This window comes from Salvia splendens, chromosome 4 (genome assembly GCF_004379255.2).
Source record: "Salvia splendens isolate huo1 chromosome 4, SspV2, whole genome shotgun sequence".
Lineage (NCBI taxonomy): Eukaryota > Viridiplantae > Streptophyta > Magnoliopsida > Lamiales > Lamiaceae > Salvia > Salvia splendens.
The window spans coordinates 12,185,095-12,202,047 of NC_056035.1; the positions used below are offsets into that span (position 1 = coordinate 12,185,095).

Below are 16,953 nucleotides of genomic sequence, written 5' to 3' on the forward strand. Positions count from 1 at the left end.
TTTCCTTGCCAACTTTACTTTCCCGTCAACCAAATATGGTCCATATGATTTGAAATTTTGTCTAGGTACCTCAAACGTAATTTATTCTCATGGTGTACCTCAAATGCATCCTATATTGTTCATATATCATTTTTTTTAGTTCACTCTTATACAAAAGATGTTTATTTTTCTTTTTAGTATGCCCTAACAAGTAATGTCCTACTTATATTTTTAAAAAATAAATTATCCTTAAAACATTGATCTCCCTTCATTATTACTCTCTCCATCCGCCATTAGGAGTCTCATTCCTTCGCGGCACGAGTTTTAAGAAATATTAAGAGAAAGTGAGTGGAAACGAGTTAGTGGAATATGAGTCTCACATGTATATGTTAGTTTTAAATGAAAATGTGAGTGGAATGAGTTAATAGAATATGAGACCATATTACCATTTATGGTAAAAGTGAACCGGGACTCCTATTCGCATACGGACTAAAATGGAAAAACGAGACTCTTATTCGTGGACAGAGTGAATATTATTCAAAAGGTAAACATGACTCCTAAAGTGGGACGGATGTAGTATTACCATATCAAAAAAAAGTTGTTGGCTTTTTTTTATAAATAGATTAAGATAGTTATTTAAAATTTGAACACAATGATTTATTGGTATATCCACTTTTTCAGATGGGACAGCTTAGATCAGGCATTAGAGCATCCACAACCGTGCTATTGCCAGCGAGCACGGTTGCGGGCCCGGCGCCACTATTCCTGTCTGCTCTCTGGCAAGAGTACAACACCCACAGCTGTGCTCTTCCGCAAGGACGAGCACAATTCAATTTAAAATTCAATTAAACAAAAACATTTCCATAATATTAAAATTCATTAAAAAATCACAATAAATATTACAAATTACAAATAAAATAAAAAAGACATAATTAAAATCCTAAAAATTAAAAATTACATAATTAAAATACTAAAAATTAAAAATTACATAATTAAACTCCTAAAAATTAAAATTTACATAATTAAACTCCTAAAAATTAAAAATTACATAATTATTGGCTAATATTACCCGTGGAAGACTACTGATCCGCCGGCACTAACCCCAATTGTTTTTAGAGACCCAATATCATGGCCTCGTGCGTTTGAAGTTGCGTGGGGTCATAGTTGACCTATCGGCCATATTGAGTTGGCCTAAGAGCATCCACAACGAGTTGTTCGGGGGTGGAGGTGGCGCATAGGGAGCGGGTTCGGGAGCGAGTTCAGCGCGACAACGGTTGGCCGTCGCCTTCTTCCTTCCTTGCGGTCGGCGTTGGGAACCGCTCGGTCCGGCGTCGGGGCTACCCAAGTTAGCTCCGGCGAGTTGGCTAGCCACTTCTTCGGAGCCGGCGTCGGATAGGGATACCGACCTTGACCGTTTGGAGGAGCCGATAGAGGAGGATGTTACGCCTCCCATATACTTCAGGTGCGTCCGCGTATCCTGCCAAACGTTGAGGTACTTGAACGACTTGCAGTTCATGGATTGGTAGGTACTCAGCGTGGCAGTGATGATGTCGACCTCACTCTGGCCGCTCCCGACATTCCGCTGTTCCTGGAGGAAAGAGCCATTGAACTTGCCAATTTCATCGTTGGCTCGGCCGATGGCGTTGTGCACCATACTCTCGTTGCGCTCAATCGTTCCCGGCGGTCGGTTTTCATTGTACCGGCGAGCGACGCGCCACCAAAAGTGCTCGCCGGATTGGTTCGTGCCAACCACTGCATCTTCGGAGATTTCCAAGTACGCCTTGAACAATTTATCCATCTCCGCCGGAGTGTACGGTGCGCGGATACCGCGAGTAGGAGGAGTCGGAGTTTGGGAGGGGGCGGTCGGCCTAGGCTCCGGTGTCCACCCGTATCGCCCTTCGGAGGCACCTTGATCGTCGATTGGGTATGGCCGGTAGCCACCCGAAACGCCCGAACTTTGGGTTTGAGGAGGGGCCGAATATTCCGTTTCCGGATTAGGAAACGGTTGTGAACCGATCCATTCGGGGTTCCAACCGTGAGAGGACGGGTGGTCATCGCCTTGGCCGGACATTGTTATGTTGTAGGGTGGAAGAAAGATTAAGAATGGATATGAGAGAATGAAGATGAGAATGTATATGGGTGAATGAATATGAGAATTGTGTAGTTTGATGTGAATTTTTGGGTGTGAAAGTGGGGGTATTTATAGATGAAAGTGTGTATTTTTGGGGGGAAAAATAAAAAAAAATTAAAAAGTGGTAAAAAACGGTAATAAACGGATATATTTTTTTTGGGAAGTGAAAATTTGTTTTTAAATTTTTAATCGGTTTTTTAATTAAAAACTGATTTTTAATTAAAAAATTTTATTCAAAGGCAGCGGCTATGCCGTTGCCCAATCGCCGTTCGCCATTGAGCAGCGCCGTGCCAGCGGCGGCGAGCCTCGTCCTTGCCAGCGGCGCGGACGGACGCGGGGCCCGGCGCCACCATTGTGCATGCTCTTAAGGATGGGTTCGGTGCTTGGGCTTGGAGTATTGGGCCTAAAGACTTTGGGCCACATAAATTATCACAATAATCAAGGATGATAATGTTAAACTTGTTCTGTTTAAACTTAGTAATGTAAACACTGTCCAATGATATAGGTAAATTGCCTTCGTTCTTCCCCTAATTATTGTAATACATAAAAAATCTTCAAAACTATCAAGAGCTACTGAACAATCTTAAATTTTGTAATTTGACATTATTTTTCGGGAAACTCACTAAATCGCACTCCCACTCTTATTAGAAAATAAAATTATTTCAATGTACCAAGTAAGATGGATATTGATGTAATGATGTAGACATATGAATGTCGTGATTCCGTGAAAGTGATAACTCTCGAGTTATTATGAGTTGGGCACGTATTTTACTATGTTGTTTATAATTCATATACTACAATATCATGTCATTTTTAATTCTTTCTGATATATATAGACCTCCTCTATTTAGAGAGCAAATCAAACTAATTTTAGTAAACAGTAATCTTTAGTACTATTTATTGTGTTTGTAATACCTAAACTATTAACCGAAACACAAAGATCCAAGTAATTAAGATTTACCAATGTAGAGCATTAATTTTTTAATACAAAAGTATTAATTTATTTATTAATTAAAGCAATATAATTCCCCTTTTATATTAAAAAATGATTCTATCGATGTACTACTATTAAACAGTTCTTAAATTTTTGGTCCGTTAATTTATATTTAAGTGCGAAAACGACATAAAATATGGCAGTAAAATATTGAGAACAATAGAGGCAAAACCTATGGAAATAGTGGCAAGCCTAATTTCTTTAATATTTTATAGCTTGAGAAATTGTAAGATCTACATGGAATAGAATGATAAAGGATTCAATTTGGAATGTTTCTATTCCATCTTTCAACAAAACTATATATGTATGGCTTTGTTCTCCTAGTTTAGATGACGTTTAGGCTTCCATAGCCTATAGAATAATACAACACTACTATTAATAAATAGAGTGGTGACTATATCTATTCCCTAGCCTTATGCATATTCTTCTATTGAGCTATGCTTTTTTTTCAGAAAAAAAAAAAAAAAACTCTTCTAAGGTCATCCACTACGCTGTCTCTATACCGTCCCTTAAACCGTCTCTTAACTACTATTTGAGCACTATTTGAGGGCCCCACTATCCTTTTTTCCTCCATCCCTTAACTAAGGGACGGAACCTGCAACGCTCCGTCTCTTAACCGTCTCTATACCGTCCCTTAATTACTATTCATTCAACCTGCAACGCTCCGTCTATTAATTACTATACCGTCTCTTAACCGTAGTTGCCGTCGCCGTCGCCGGACATCTTGAGTTGGTTTATGAAAATTTAAGAGAAAATTTAGATGATAGGAAGAATAGATGTGTAGTTGTGTGTGAAATGAGAATGAGTTTAGGAGTATTTATAGAGTAAAAAAATTAATAAAAAATCAAAAAAATTATTAAAAAAAACAAAAAAACGGTATTATTACCGTTACAATTTTTTTATTTATTTAAGTTCGAATTTTTTTTAAAAAATATTTATTGTGTCAGCACGTGACGACGCACACTCGCGGGCCGGCGAGTGGGCGTCACGCACGACGCCGGGTTGCTCCACGTCGCCTCGGCGCGTGGCGAGACAGCCAGTCTCGTGGCTCGCCGGGACGAGATGGAGGATGCAAAGCGTCGCGCCGGTGTCCCGTCTCGCCGGGACGAGACGCGAGACGCCGGCGAGACCCGTAGTGGATGGTCTAAGTTCTAATGCAATGAGTGGCAATTTAATTAGAATACTTTAATTAAGTGTGTGCCCCAATTTATGTTTAGCCTAATAATTTCCTCGGATATGTATGTGTGTGTGTGTTATATCAATTAATGAATTATTTGTAGTTAGCATTGTTATTTTAATACAAACCCAGAAAATTATAATGACCTTTTTAGAGAAGAGACTATATTCATGCAAAAAAAAACCTTTCGGGACTATATTCAAGACTCACATCAGCAACCACGACATAATTTTTTTTAGAGAAATGATTTAGAGACATAATGGCAATGCCATAATGAAGGTTAAATAGTAATTGTGCATTGTACTTATTTTTAAATTAAATTTATTTTATGTATATATACTATACTACCCTTACATTAAATTGTGTATTAAAGATATCTATTTATGGACATTGCTCTCACTTAGACTCTAACTTAGGCATACCCTTTTTTTTGGCTTCCAGTTTACGATGAACAAATTTTTTTTATCTCCCCCTTTTATTGCATTCATTTAAAGATTTTTCCTTAAAATTAAGTATTTTAATTTTATTTTTATTTATACATTTGATGTGCATTAGTTTATAAATAGATAATGCTATTTATTAGTAACAAACAAATAATGATGAATTTCTTGTCAAACTAGTCTTTACAAATTTAAATTTATATAATTTGATATAAAAATAATTAGCTATAAGAACTATTAAAATTTTGGTATTTAATTTTAATAAAATGTATAATAACTAATTGTAAGATTTATCACATATGGCAAAAAGATTACTTTGTAAGTGAATTATAATTTTTAATATTGATAAACTTATCATCTAATAATGGTATATATTAGATGGATTTTCTTATAAAACTAGTCTTTTTAAATTCTAATTTGAATAATTTAATATAAAAATAAATTAAATATATGAAGTATTAGAAATTTGTTATCAAATCTAATTTTAATTAAAATGTAGGAGTAGTAAATAATACTATAATATCTATAACATATGACAAAAAATTACTTTATTTGTAATGTTCAATAACGATAAACTAATTCATTCTGACACTTTTAATCCACACGATTTTTTTATGTTGAATTCAATATATCATGCAGCAAATAGTACTCACGATATAATAAACTGAGCTAAAAACTCTTATATTTTATTTAAAAAGAGAAAAACACAAATTATATAGCTATAAAATATTAAATAATCACATGTTCCAAACTCATCTATTTTATATTTTAGTTTATGAATTAAATATTTTCTCATATGCTTTATAAAATATTAGAGTTCTTAGTTCAATTCATTATGGTGAAATAAATTAAAATTTGATATAAGTATGATATATTGGTATAAATCAAGTTTGTGATTTTGATTTTAGGAACTTCATAGAAATTAATGTAATTCTTTACAATCCCAAATTTAATTCGATTTAATTCTTCATTTTTAAAACGATGTAGTCATATCTTAATAAAAATATATAATCATATGTTATTAACTCATTTATTATTTACTATTTTTTAAAATTATAAATTTGAGTTATTATCACCATAATGTTCAATATCAAAGTCATACATATTATAAAATTAAAATAGTTACTTATTTTATAGCACACTTAAGAAAACAAGTCATATTATGTAAAACTAACAATATTATAATCACAAAAATAAACAATAAAATACAAAATACGGAGTATATCTTATATCTAAAAATGAATATATAGTGATAAATTGAACTTTCAAACACATAACAACCGATTAAAACCACTAAATAACATAAAAATTAAAATACAAACGAACTAATGGTATATAAAAAAGTATAAAAAATAGAAAGAAAATCAAACTTATACAAAGCACATTACGAATATAATTAAGATATAAAAATAATATAGTAATAAAATATTACTAGCTTCCTAATACTGCTACTTAAAAAAATATAAAAACCTGCCTAATATTTGTAAAAATAAAGTCTAATCTAATGCACAAATGAAAACGGAACATTACAATTTAGCTAAAATCAATACGGATATATATCTAATTTGATTTGGTATGTATAATTCAATTAGGGTATATTAGTTCATATTTGAATTAATCTTATGTAAATGAGACATAGGGGTATTATGGCATGGAGAAATAATCTTGCGTAGAAATCACTTTTTTTATTTCTCATCATTATTTTTCTTGAAATCAGCCACCGCTACTTTTGATGATAAGTTCTTACAATTTCACTTCACTTAATAATGAGAAATAAATAAGAATGAGTATTAATTATACTCTTATGTCACTCTGAAGAGAGAGAATACATGGTGCATAAATTAAGAGTGCTAATTGAATATTTCACGTGATTGGAGAAAGCAAGATCTAACATAAAAAGGGTTAAAGTCATGATCATAAAGTGTTTTGACACCTTAAGCGTTTTGGCTGCTTCTTTGTCACTTAGTTTAAATAATATTTCTTCACGTGCCCTACCATTGGTAGAAATAAAGTAACATATGTTGTGATTTTGATATTTGTATACGAATTTTCTTGTCCTCCTTTTATGTTCATTATCTTATGTGTTAGTGTATACTATAATTGCCTTTCAATTTCATATTATTTCAGGGCTCTAAAAAGACTCCTATTGCTAATCAATTTTAACGCTCCAGACAACATTTATGTGTCTTACGATAAATTTATTATTCCTGTAAATATTTTAACAAATTACTAAAACATAATTAGTTCTAATTGAGAGTATTATATACTCTCATTATGGTGATTACTGATTAGCTACCATTAGAAATTAAATATAATATGCCTTAATTGGATAGGAGTATATATAATCAAACGTTAATTACATATGTACATATAATTCATATAGTCTTGAATATTCTTTTTTTTCAGCAAAATCGCAGCTATTAATATACTATGATAATCTAGTCATACTCCAATTTTGCATCAATTCAAATTTTAAAAAGCGAGCTTTAAATAGGTATTTAAGAAATCAATGAAATGTTCTTGTGATTTAGGTAAACACCCTGTAAATGGGATCTTGAATCTCAAGTACAATGTATAATCGTGCAAGATAAATTCTACCTTACTACTAGACACAAATGACAACTAATCAACTCTGATGTTAAAACTTAAAATACTAGTCTTTTATTTACACAAAATAAATAAGGATTACATAAAAAGATAAAGATATTATCTTATGTGGCCACCAATTTTTTCTGATTTGATTCAGATATCGCTGGTTCCATGATACGGCTATTATTATTATAATTATTTAGTTAGTTAATTATGGATTTTCATATCTTTTTCATATCTTTTGTCTTGTTCATTAAGTTAGTATACACTATTATAAATAGTGGACATTGTTCTTTAGTTCTATCATTCAAGAAATATCAATTATCCTTCTATTTTATTTTCTCTTACTCTCTTTCGTTTTAAACGTGCAAAACGCACAAAACCCTAATTTTGACGCCGGATTGATCGACGGGCAAAAGCTTCCGCGACGTTCGACGCAAAATCTACGAGTTAAGGAACTTCATCCTTAACAATTGGTGCTTTCATTGAGAGTTCTTCCTCCGAATCGCTGTCTACATGTCGTACGGCTACACCGGATATCAACTCCGGCAGGCGGATTACCACCCATGGCAGCCCGTACCTCAACCCCTGCTACATCCGATCAGAGCGTTAGATCAACAACCATCATATCCATATCAACAGGATGGGAGACTCCACCCACAACACCATCCCTACCAAGCCCGTCAACCCACTTCCTGGGACCCACCATGGCTGCGCCAGGAAACTGCGTTTCAGCAACCATCGTCCTACGAGACAGATTTGTACTCGCCACCACCGCCCTCTTGTTGGGACCTGCCAAGGTTGTGCACGCAACAGGGATACTCTCAGCCTTATCAACTGCCTCAGCAGCCATCCACACTGCGCTCAGACAACCCACTAGCTGGGATCCACCTGCCTATTGGGAGACAACGGGACAACGCCCCTTCCACGAGGTCTCGGCATACGATCATCCGTTGCCCCCAACCATAACTCAGGATGGAATCAACCCGCGCCACAGCCACCTTGTCCAGCCACCACCACGGCACATCTGACTCTCGCACAACTTCAACAATTGTTGGAAGCGTGCTACAAGATGGAGTCTTGCCTTGTTGCAGTCGACCGACGAATCGACAACATGCTTCCTCCCGAACTGCCTGAACCTGCGCAGCCCTACGACTCCCAAATTTTCGGGTTTGGGGACCTCGTTCAGCACCTTCCTCCATCAGGAAATAGCAAGGCTTCGTCGGGGCCGTCGGGTTTAGTCCCCTACGACTCATTGGCTCCGCCGCAGCAGTCGAGTACAACACCACCACCCTTTGCGCTGCTTCCCGATACCGCCCTCAAGCCGCCGCCGCCGCCGCCAGAACTTCTTCCTTGGCAAGTGGAATATCGCTCGTTGGCTTATGCTCTGTCCAAGACTTCAGTTGGGAATGTTTTGGAATGCAATAAGAAAGAAATTATGATTCTTGACTGTGATCGAGTCGAGGAAGGATTTGATGACTCTTCGGAGAAGATTCTACATTCTTCTTCTCGTTTTGGTGGAGTTGAAAAGGTTGAGAAGATAGAGAAGTCCAGTCCGAATTCCGCACATAAAGAGAAACCGGTTCACGGTTGCATCAAGATTCAGTGCGCGCGACAATTGAATGCTTCTCAATTCAAGATTCCCCAAGTCCAGATTGGTTTGGGTAGTTCCATTGAGGACAACGCATCGCTGAAATTATTGAGTGATTCATCTCATGTAAGGGTTGTCGCAAGTATGAATCATCGATCAACATCGCTCGACGCCGATGCCCGGTTGATTCCTCCGCAAAATGACACTTTATGCTTGAGCATTCATGGACGCATTGCTGTAGGGAGACGCTCAACTATTCGGTGTATGTTTGACCCAGGAGGATTCCTCGACACTCATCGTTGCTTCATGGTGCCCACCTTGAGGACAAGGTGGATTTCAACCGTGGGGGAGTTGATACGGCTATTATTATTATAATTATTTAGTTAGTTAATTATGGATTTTCATATCTTTTTCATATCTTTTGTCTTGCTCATTAAGTTAGTATCCACTATTATAAATAGTGGACATTGTTCTTTAGTTCTATCATTCAAGAAATATCAATTATCCTTCTATTTTATTTTCTCTTACTCTCTTTAGTTTCAAACGTGCAAAACGCACAAAACCCTAATTTTGACGCCGGATTGATCGACGGGCAAAAGCTCCCGCGACGTTCGACGCAAAATATACGAGTTAAGGAACTTTATACATTCCATCTCTTTACAATAGTCAAATTAGTCAAATTCTTTCCCTCATGCATCTCTGGCTCCATAATCCACATAAGATCAAGTAATATATTACCCCCGTTTGTATTATTGTACTATATTATACTGGCAAGTTGACAGTGGTTCAAATTGGTGTGTGTCTTGATCTAATAGTAGAATAATTAATAACATGAAGTTAAAGGTCTTGATTCATATCTATTGTAATGCTGCAATGAATACAGCATTTATTAATACAGTAACAATCATTTCTAGCCCTTCAACTGTGAAGATCTACAATGAATACATCATTTATTAATATGTTGTTTGATTTTTGTGTATTTACATAGCTAGTGTATAGCTAAAATATGTACTACTTTATCATACAGTTCTCCTCATCTATTGGTAAACTAAAATAAAGGAGGAGAACTGTATGATAAAGTAAGAGATAGAAGGAGAATGATAGTTAAAGTAGAGCTAGTGGAGATATTGAGACTTACATTATTTAATTAATAGTATAACTTTCCAAAAATAGAATGTACATATTTTTGTGGGACGGACGAAAATGGAAAATGCACATATTTTTATGGGGCGGAGTGAGTATTATTCTTTGAAACAAATTATTGAGATTTAGCTTCCCCATGCTGTACTTTTTTTAATTATCTTAATTATGAAACTCGTTATACCTTAACAAAAAAATCAAGTTTATAGTAATTTGTAGCTTTTTTTAATCAAAAACGCCCTTTGTAGGCGGGAGGTTTAGACAGACCTCCAACCCGTAAATACCTTATTGTTAATAAGCTTGTAAATTTGACTTGATGTTTAACATATCATATTGTACGCCCTTTGAATACATATAAATATCTACTACTTAAATAATATGTTAAAATAAGTTTATTGAATCCATTACTTTTTTTATTCTATTTCATTTAATGCATGGGTGTGGCTTACAGAATCGGCCGAATCGCCATGCATGATTTTAGCGTTACTAGGTAAATATGAAATTATATTCCCGCGCATTTGATTTATAGTGTCGGCAAAACTAGTTACCAAATTTTTAATACACATTTTAAAGTGCATAACTTTACATCTTTGCTTGCAGTAGGAAAAAGTGCACCATGCTTTGGCCTTAAAAAACGCTAGTAGTATAGTGGTAGTATTTAATTACTTTAAAAAGTAGCTCACTCATCTCTTTTTTATCTTCATATTTAGTGTTAATTATAAATATGAATAAAATTTGGTACGTTTTACACTTGCATAATGGATTTACTCCTATGTTGAATCAGCACTGAGCCATCTAAAACAACGTCATAGTATAATTAAGAAAAGTTTTTTTTTACCGTGTCAATCTGATATGATAGTGCATAGAACATAGTCGTGTCCAACTATGCCCGTTCTATCTAACCTTGCACGACCATATAGATATAGCCTAAAAAAATCCTAGAACCCAATAAGTCGAACCATGTATTTAAATTTTATATCTATTGGTCAAAAAAGAAAATAGGGGTGGTTAAACAATACTACTCCATTAATATAGGAGTACGACACTAAATAAACTATAGAAAATTATTTTTGTGGACAACGAAAAAACGATTTCAAATGTACGCTACCAAAACGATCCAAAAACCTCAAGGGAAAAAGACCAATATATTGATAACAAATTGTATGTGAACTTTGGACGATAAGATGGTAATACCAAGATAGAGAATTATATTTCGATATTTTTAATTGTTTGATATCATATTTAAGCTCAAAGCTCATTATAAGATAAGGGTAGCCAAAAATATAAGTTTAAACATGTTTATGTATCCCATCAATTTGTCAAGTTAAGCACTATTATTTAATACTCCCTCCGTCCTCAAAGAATATGCACTTTGGGTCCAGCACGGGTTTAAAGTAAGAGAGAAGTAAAGAGAAAGAGTAATTAAGTATTGTTAGTGAATAATGGGTCTCACCTCATTAGAGATAAATGAGTTTTTAAAATTAGAAAGTGCATGTTCTTGTAGGACGGACTAAAAATGAAAGAGTGCATATCTTTGTATGACGGAGGGAGTACTATACAAATTTAGATAATTTCTTTTCTATCAAACAACAACGAAAAAAAATCATATTTCTGCATATTTTGACATGGAGCTCGTATTTCTTATCTTATTTTACATATATTCTCATATTCCACCTTTTTTTTATCAAACAGGTCCTTAACAATTAATGCATTTTCATAAGGACGTACTAGTAGAGATTCTTAACGATACAATTTCATACTTTTAATCAAAACATATTATATTTGATATTCCTAGAAATTGTATATAACCCAGTTGACTTTAGGCTTTAGGATACAATTTATAATTTACATGGTAGTGCTACTAGTGCACACACCATGCATAAGGTTCTTAAGCGCATGGTCTGGTACAACAATGTTTGAATTTAAGCAAGTTTTGAGTAAGAATTGCATAAATTACAAATGTTTGAAATCTATATATATTTCAATACTTTGGGATATCATGATGTGTTTATTGAGTTTTGATAAATAAAAAAAGTGGAAAAAAGGTTAAGCATAGAAGATACAAATATCAAAGTTAAATCGGAGGCTAGACGCAATTCAACAATCCGCCGAGTTGAACAGTGAGTGAACTCGACAGTGTGGTGCTGAGTTGGAGGCATGGTAAACTTATCAGTCCACTCAATTAGTCAAATATATTTGTTTTGTCCAAAATTCAAAATTATCTTATCTCTTACCTTTCATACTTATCTCAAATAAATACTCACATGAAGAAATGAACAGCTCATACACAGATAAGAATATACTAGTAGTAGCTAAAACAAAAATATAATTATGGAAAATAAACATAAAGATATTATAATTATAGCAAAAATAGAAGATTATTAGTGTGTTAAAATCATAAAGAGGAAAAGAAATGCAAAAATAGAAAGGAGTGTGACGAACTCGAGGTGATGAGAAACTGCCACGTGGAGAGGGAGAGAGTGGCGGTAGTGCAGCCGATTCTGCACTCTCTGGCAAAACGCATAGCGAGAAATAAATAAAAAGCAGTCAAGATTTATGAAGCTGCACCCATCCCTTCATCAACACTAATACAACTCTCCCCCTCTCACAGAGATCCCAAATGTGACGTTATTTTCACTGCACTTCCAAATGACGACGGAACACAAGAATCTGGAGAAACATATCCAGAAGCAAATGGGTTGTATGGCAGGATTCCTCCAAATCTTCGATCGCCACCACATTATCACCAGAAAGCGCCTCCCTCCGGTATGCTCCTCAATCACTTTTCTCTTTTCAATTTGTTGCACTAACTCATTGATTCACGATGCTTCTCATTTAGGTCGGTGACGCCACGTCGGATTCGGGAAAATCAGCCCCGCATTCGCCTGATTTGGGGAAGCAGACTCCGCCGCCTGAGCTTCCGCCCAAATCCCCACTCCCGCTGCCTATATTCGAATTGAAAGATGGCGTCAGATCGTCCTGGAAGTTTCGGAAGGAAGCGCCGCGGCTTTCGCTCGACAGCCGCGCCACCACTGATGCCAAGGGCAGCCTCCACCCCAAACAAATCCGAATCGCAGAGGAACACCGCTCTCCTAGCGTCATTGCCAGGCTGATGGGACTCGACCAATTACCAAATTCGTCCGATTCGAATCTGCCGGAGCTCCGGCGATCCGCTTCTGAATCCAGAGTCTCCAGAGATCTATTCCAATCGCGATTGATGGCAGCTGATTCCACCACTCTCTATCCCAACTCTCCCACCCCGCAATCGCTTTCAACTCATCACAACAACGCCTCGCTCAATCCACATTACACAGATCCAAGGAAACAATCCGTCAAAAAAGGCGACGGCGGTGTGAATTCGGTGTCGCCGTGGCGAGCTCCGCAGCCGCACAAAAATTTCTTCGACGTCTTCCCGGAGCCGAAGCAGAACATATCAATCTACGGCGAAATCGAGAAGCGTCTCAGAATGCGAGGAGTCGACGAGCCATCAAAGGATTTAGAGACGTTGAAACACATACTCGAAGCTCTCCAGCTCAAGGGGCTTCTACATTCCAAACCGCCGCAGCCGCAGCCACAGCCACAGCCGAACCACGTCCGACACCGGAACTTCATCTTCGACGACTCACCGATCGTTCTCATGAAACCGACGCGGCCGCCGCCTTCAAAACCATCCAATGGTCGGAAACAAGTGAACGGAGTTCGCCGGAATTACAGCCTTAGCGGTGAAACCTCCCCGTCTCCTAGTCCCCGGCGGGAACGAAATGCTCGCAGCCCTACCCGTTCAGGCCGTAGCGGGAGCCCCATTTCCCGGAGAGTTGAGGGCAGTGTTAATGCGAGTCGGTCAAACTCTCCGGCTAAACCGAAGAGGAGTGTGAATGAGTCAACTCCGGTCCGCTCGCCGAAGATTAACGGAATCGGACCAGACCGGTCACCGCGGTTTAAGAAACCTACGGTTGTGATCAACCAAAAGGAGAAGATCATGACCGTTGAGGATGCTTACTCGTCTGTTTCGGAGGGCACGGTGGACACACCAACTGATACAGAGGTAAATCTGATAATAAATCCAATTATTATTATTATTATCCATAATAATTGAGCTTTTTTATAAATAAATTTTTAGTAGTAATAGTGAAATTTGAGCGCAGGGAAAGAGTTTATTAGAGAGGTGTGATAAGCTGCTTCACAACATAGCGGAGTTTGCTGCAGCCGACATGCAGCCGAGCCCGGTGTCGGTTCTCGACCCCTTCTTTGACTCGTTGACGCCGTCGCCCGTTACGACTAAACGGAATATTCATTTCAAAGGTAATCATAAATATTCTCATATTTTCTTTCCCACTGTCACCATCAGTCAGTTTTTATATGTCGCCGCCCTCATATTATTTATGACGCATTAATTTTGAACGCCGAATGTTGGAAAATAGTGTAAACCGGTGTAGGAATAGGAGAATATATATAAGTATATTTAGTATTTACAATTGTGTGACTCCTTAAAAGGAATATGCAGAGTATTTAGTGGTTGGGCTCATAATATCTGTAAGGAAAATATTTTAATGTGGTGTTAGTTGTTGGAATGTATTTGAAACTGTATTTTGATTAATCAAATAAAAAGAAGAAATTTAGATTGAAAAAAGATAAGAATAAGATCAGTATGCTATAGAAAAGTTTAGGTTCAAAATGTAGTAGTGAAGAAAAACATCCATCTGCTCAACATGTGAATAAACTTGTTGTTCATGTTTGGTGAAAGTGAGACCAAATCTCGTCTCAATATGTAAATGCAGAGAGGTGACCACAGTCCACAATCACAATCACAATCACAATCACAATCACCTTTCTAATGATAATGTGGTCCTTAGCATTTAAGGTTCGTTTGGCTGTGTTGAAAATGATGCTATTCCGTTCATTACTTGCTTCTTGATTGCTTCCAATTTATGCACTAATTTGCATCATGTAACAAAACAGATCATTATGGAGAGTCGGAGGATGAAATCTGGAGCCCCATCGTCTCCCCTATCTGCTCCAAACGCTTCGATTCTGACTGCGATTTTGTGTACGTCTCAGACATCCTAAGGGCATCACATTATCTCCCGGAGGTGTCGGATGTCTTTCTTTTACTTGAGAAGCAGCAACATATCAAAGGGAATGATACGTCTAAAGTGTCAAGGCTTCAGAGGAAGCTCATCTTCGACACCATCACTGAAATCCTTGCGAGGGAGGCGTGGCTGCCTCCTTGGAAGGCACACCACAGCGCCATGACCCTCGACAAGGTGTGGTCCGAGTTTCAGAAGATTCGAGAATGTGACACGGGTCATGAGGATTTGTTCGAGACCATTTGTGGAGTCCTGAAGAAGGACCTAGCAGGGGACGGATGGGGGGATTGCCAGATGGAGGGGTCGGAGGTAGTTCTTGACATTGAGAGGATGGTGTTCAAGGATTTGGTGTCTGAGACAATCGAGGATCTGTCCTCATCATCAACCATGATGCTTAGGAGGAAGTTGGTTTTCTGAGGAAAAGAAAGAATCAAGGATAAGGATGGTTTGTTCACGTGGGAAGGACTGATAATTCATGTGCAAGTGCATTGTTGTGTGTTACTTTTAGCTTCTTTTCTTTTCTTTTCTATTTTTTAATCAATGGGAAATGCTGCGATTTTAACGGTCAATTTATGCTAGATTGTTGTAAACTAAAATACATTATTGAAATAATAGTTGAGCCAAAAATGCAAGATTCCGAGGTCTCAGGCTCTCTTTAAAGTTGAACATTGTTGTGTGGGTTGGCATGTGATTGTGGAGTTATACTGAGACAAAGGAATCGTGTCTGTAAAGGGAAAAGAGAGGTGTGGTATATTTGGGACAATGAGTCAATGACTATTGTTTAATTTGTTAGTGTTTGAGTTCTTTCAGTGTTACGCCATACTTATTCCAGTAGCTGTTTATTATCAACAAAATGGATTCAATTAACTTCAATTACTGTTGGAAATGTGAAAAGTTTGCAAAACTATACTGATACTATAAAATGAAATAAACATTTGGTAACTTAGGGCATCCACAGTGGGCGGACGATAGGCCGCCCGATGCCTCGGGCGCCCCATCGTCCGCAACTGTGGGTGCGCGGACGACGGACGATGCGTCGTCCGCTCTCTAAGCTTAGTCCGCGGACGAAGCGCGGACGATAGGGCATCGTCCGAGACATCGTCCGCCCACTGTGGGCGACGCGGACGATGTAACGCGTTTTTATTTTTATTTTTCGAAATTTGTCTATTTAAACCTCGATTGTCATTCTATTTTTCATACGAACATTTCTCGCATCTCTCATTTCTCTCATCTCTCACATTTCTCCATCTCTCACAAATCAAAATGAACCACGACGACGACCGGAGTTCCTCGGAGGACGGTAGTCTTCAAGCAAGTCCTCGCCAATTTCATGTATGCGTGCATAATCTTGCACAACAAGATAGTCGAACATGAAGGTAGGAGCATCACCGATTGGACCGATGATGAAGGTGCATCTAGCTCCTCCAGCATGGTGACCCCGCCCCCCGCTCAAGGATTACCGATGGGTTTCAATGAGGTTCTATCTAGACAGGCCTCAATGCACAAACCAACACGACCATGCGCAGCTCATGAATGACATGATTGAAGAAGTGTGTGCCCGTAACCGACGTCGCTGAGTTTGCGTATTTTTTTTAATTCGTATTGTAATGTATTAATTTTATAAATGAAATGAAGGTTTTTCTCAATTTTTGTAGTTATTTAAATATTCAAATAGAAGAAAATGCTTAGGGCGCCCCACTGCAGGTGGAAGGGTAGGAGGATAAAATGCTGACGTGGCGGTGCATAGGGCGGGCTTTAGGGCGCCCCACTATGGATGCTCTTATAAGTTATAAGTATTCTGTTCGCTCCACAAATGAAACATTTG

At 37.3% G+C, this 16,953-nt stretch overlaps 1 protein-coding gene across 1 annotated transcript; it reads left to right on the forward strand.

Annotated features, from left to right (window-relative positions):
* The first annotated feature begins 12,609 nt into the window (after positions 1-12,609).
* On the forward strand, positions 12,610-15,760 carry LOC121797730 (protein LONGIFOLIA 1-like). Its single transcript, XM_042196420.1, has 4 exons — positions 12,610-12,807; positions 12,881-14,086; positions 14,187-14,343; positions 15,001-15,760. Exons 1-4 carry the CDS (start codon positions 12,691-12,693, stop codon positions 15,543-15,545), a joined length of 2,025 nt encoding a protein of 674 aa, XP_042052354.1. The 5' UTR covers positions 12,610-12,690; the 3' UTR covers positions 15,546-15,760.
* Positions 15,761-16,953: the final 1,193 nt, after the last annotated feature.

Excerpts from the sequence above, each read along its gene's own strand:
- LOC121797730 (XM_042196420.1), top strand. The coding sequence starts at position 12,691 with ATGACGACGGAACACAAGAATCTGGAGAAACATATCCAGAAGCAAATG. Across the intron at positions 12,808-12,880 it reads CCAGAAAGCGCCTCCCTCCG|GTCGGTGACGCCACGTCGGA; the intron begins GTATGCTCCTCA and ends CTTCTCATTTAG. Across the intron at positions 14,087-14,186 it reads ACACACCAACTGATACAGAG|GGAAAGAGTTTATTAGAGAG; the intron begins GTAAATCTGATA and ends ATTTGAGCGCAG.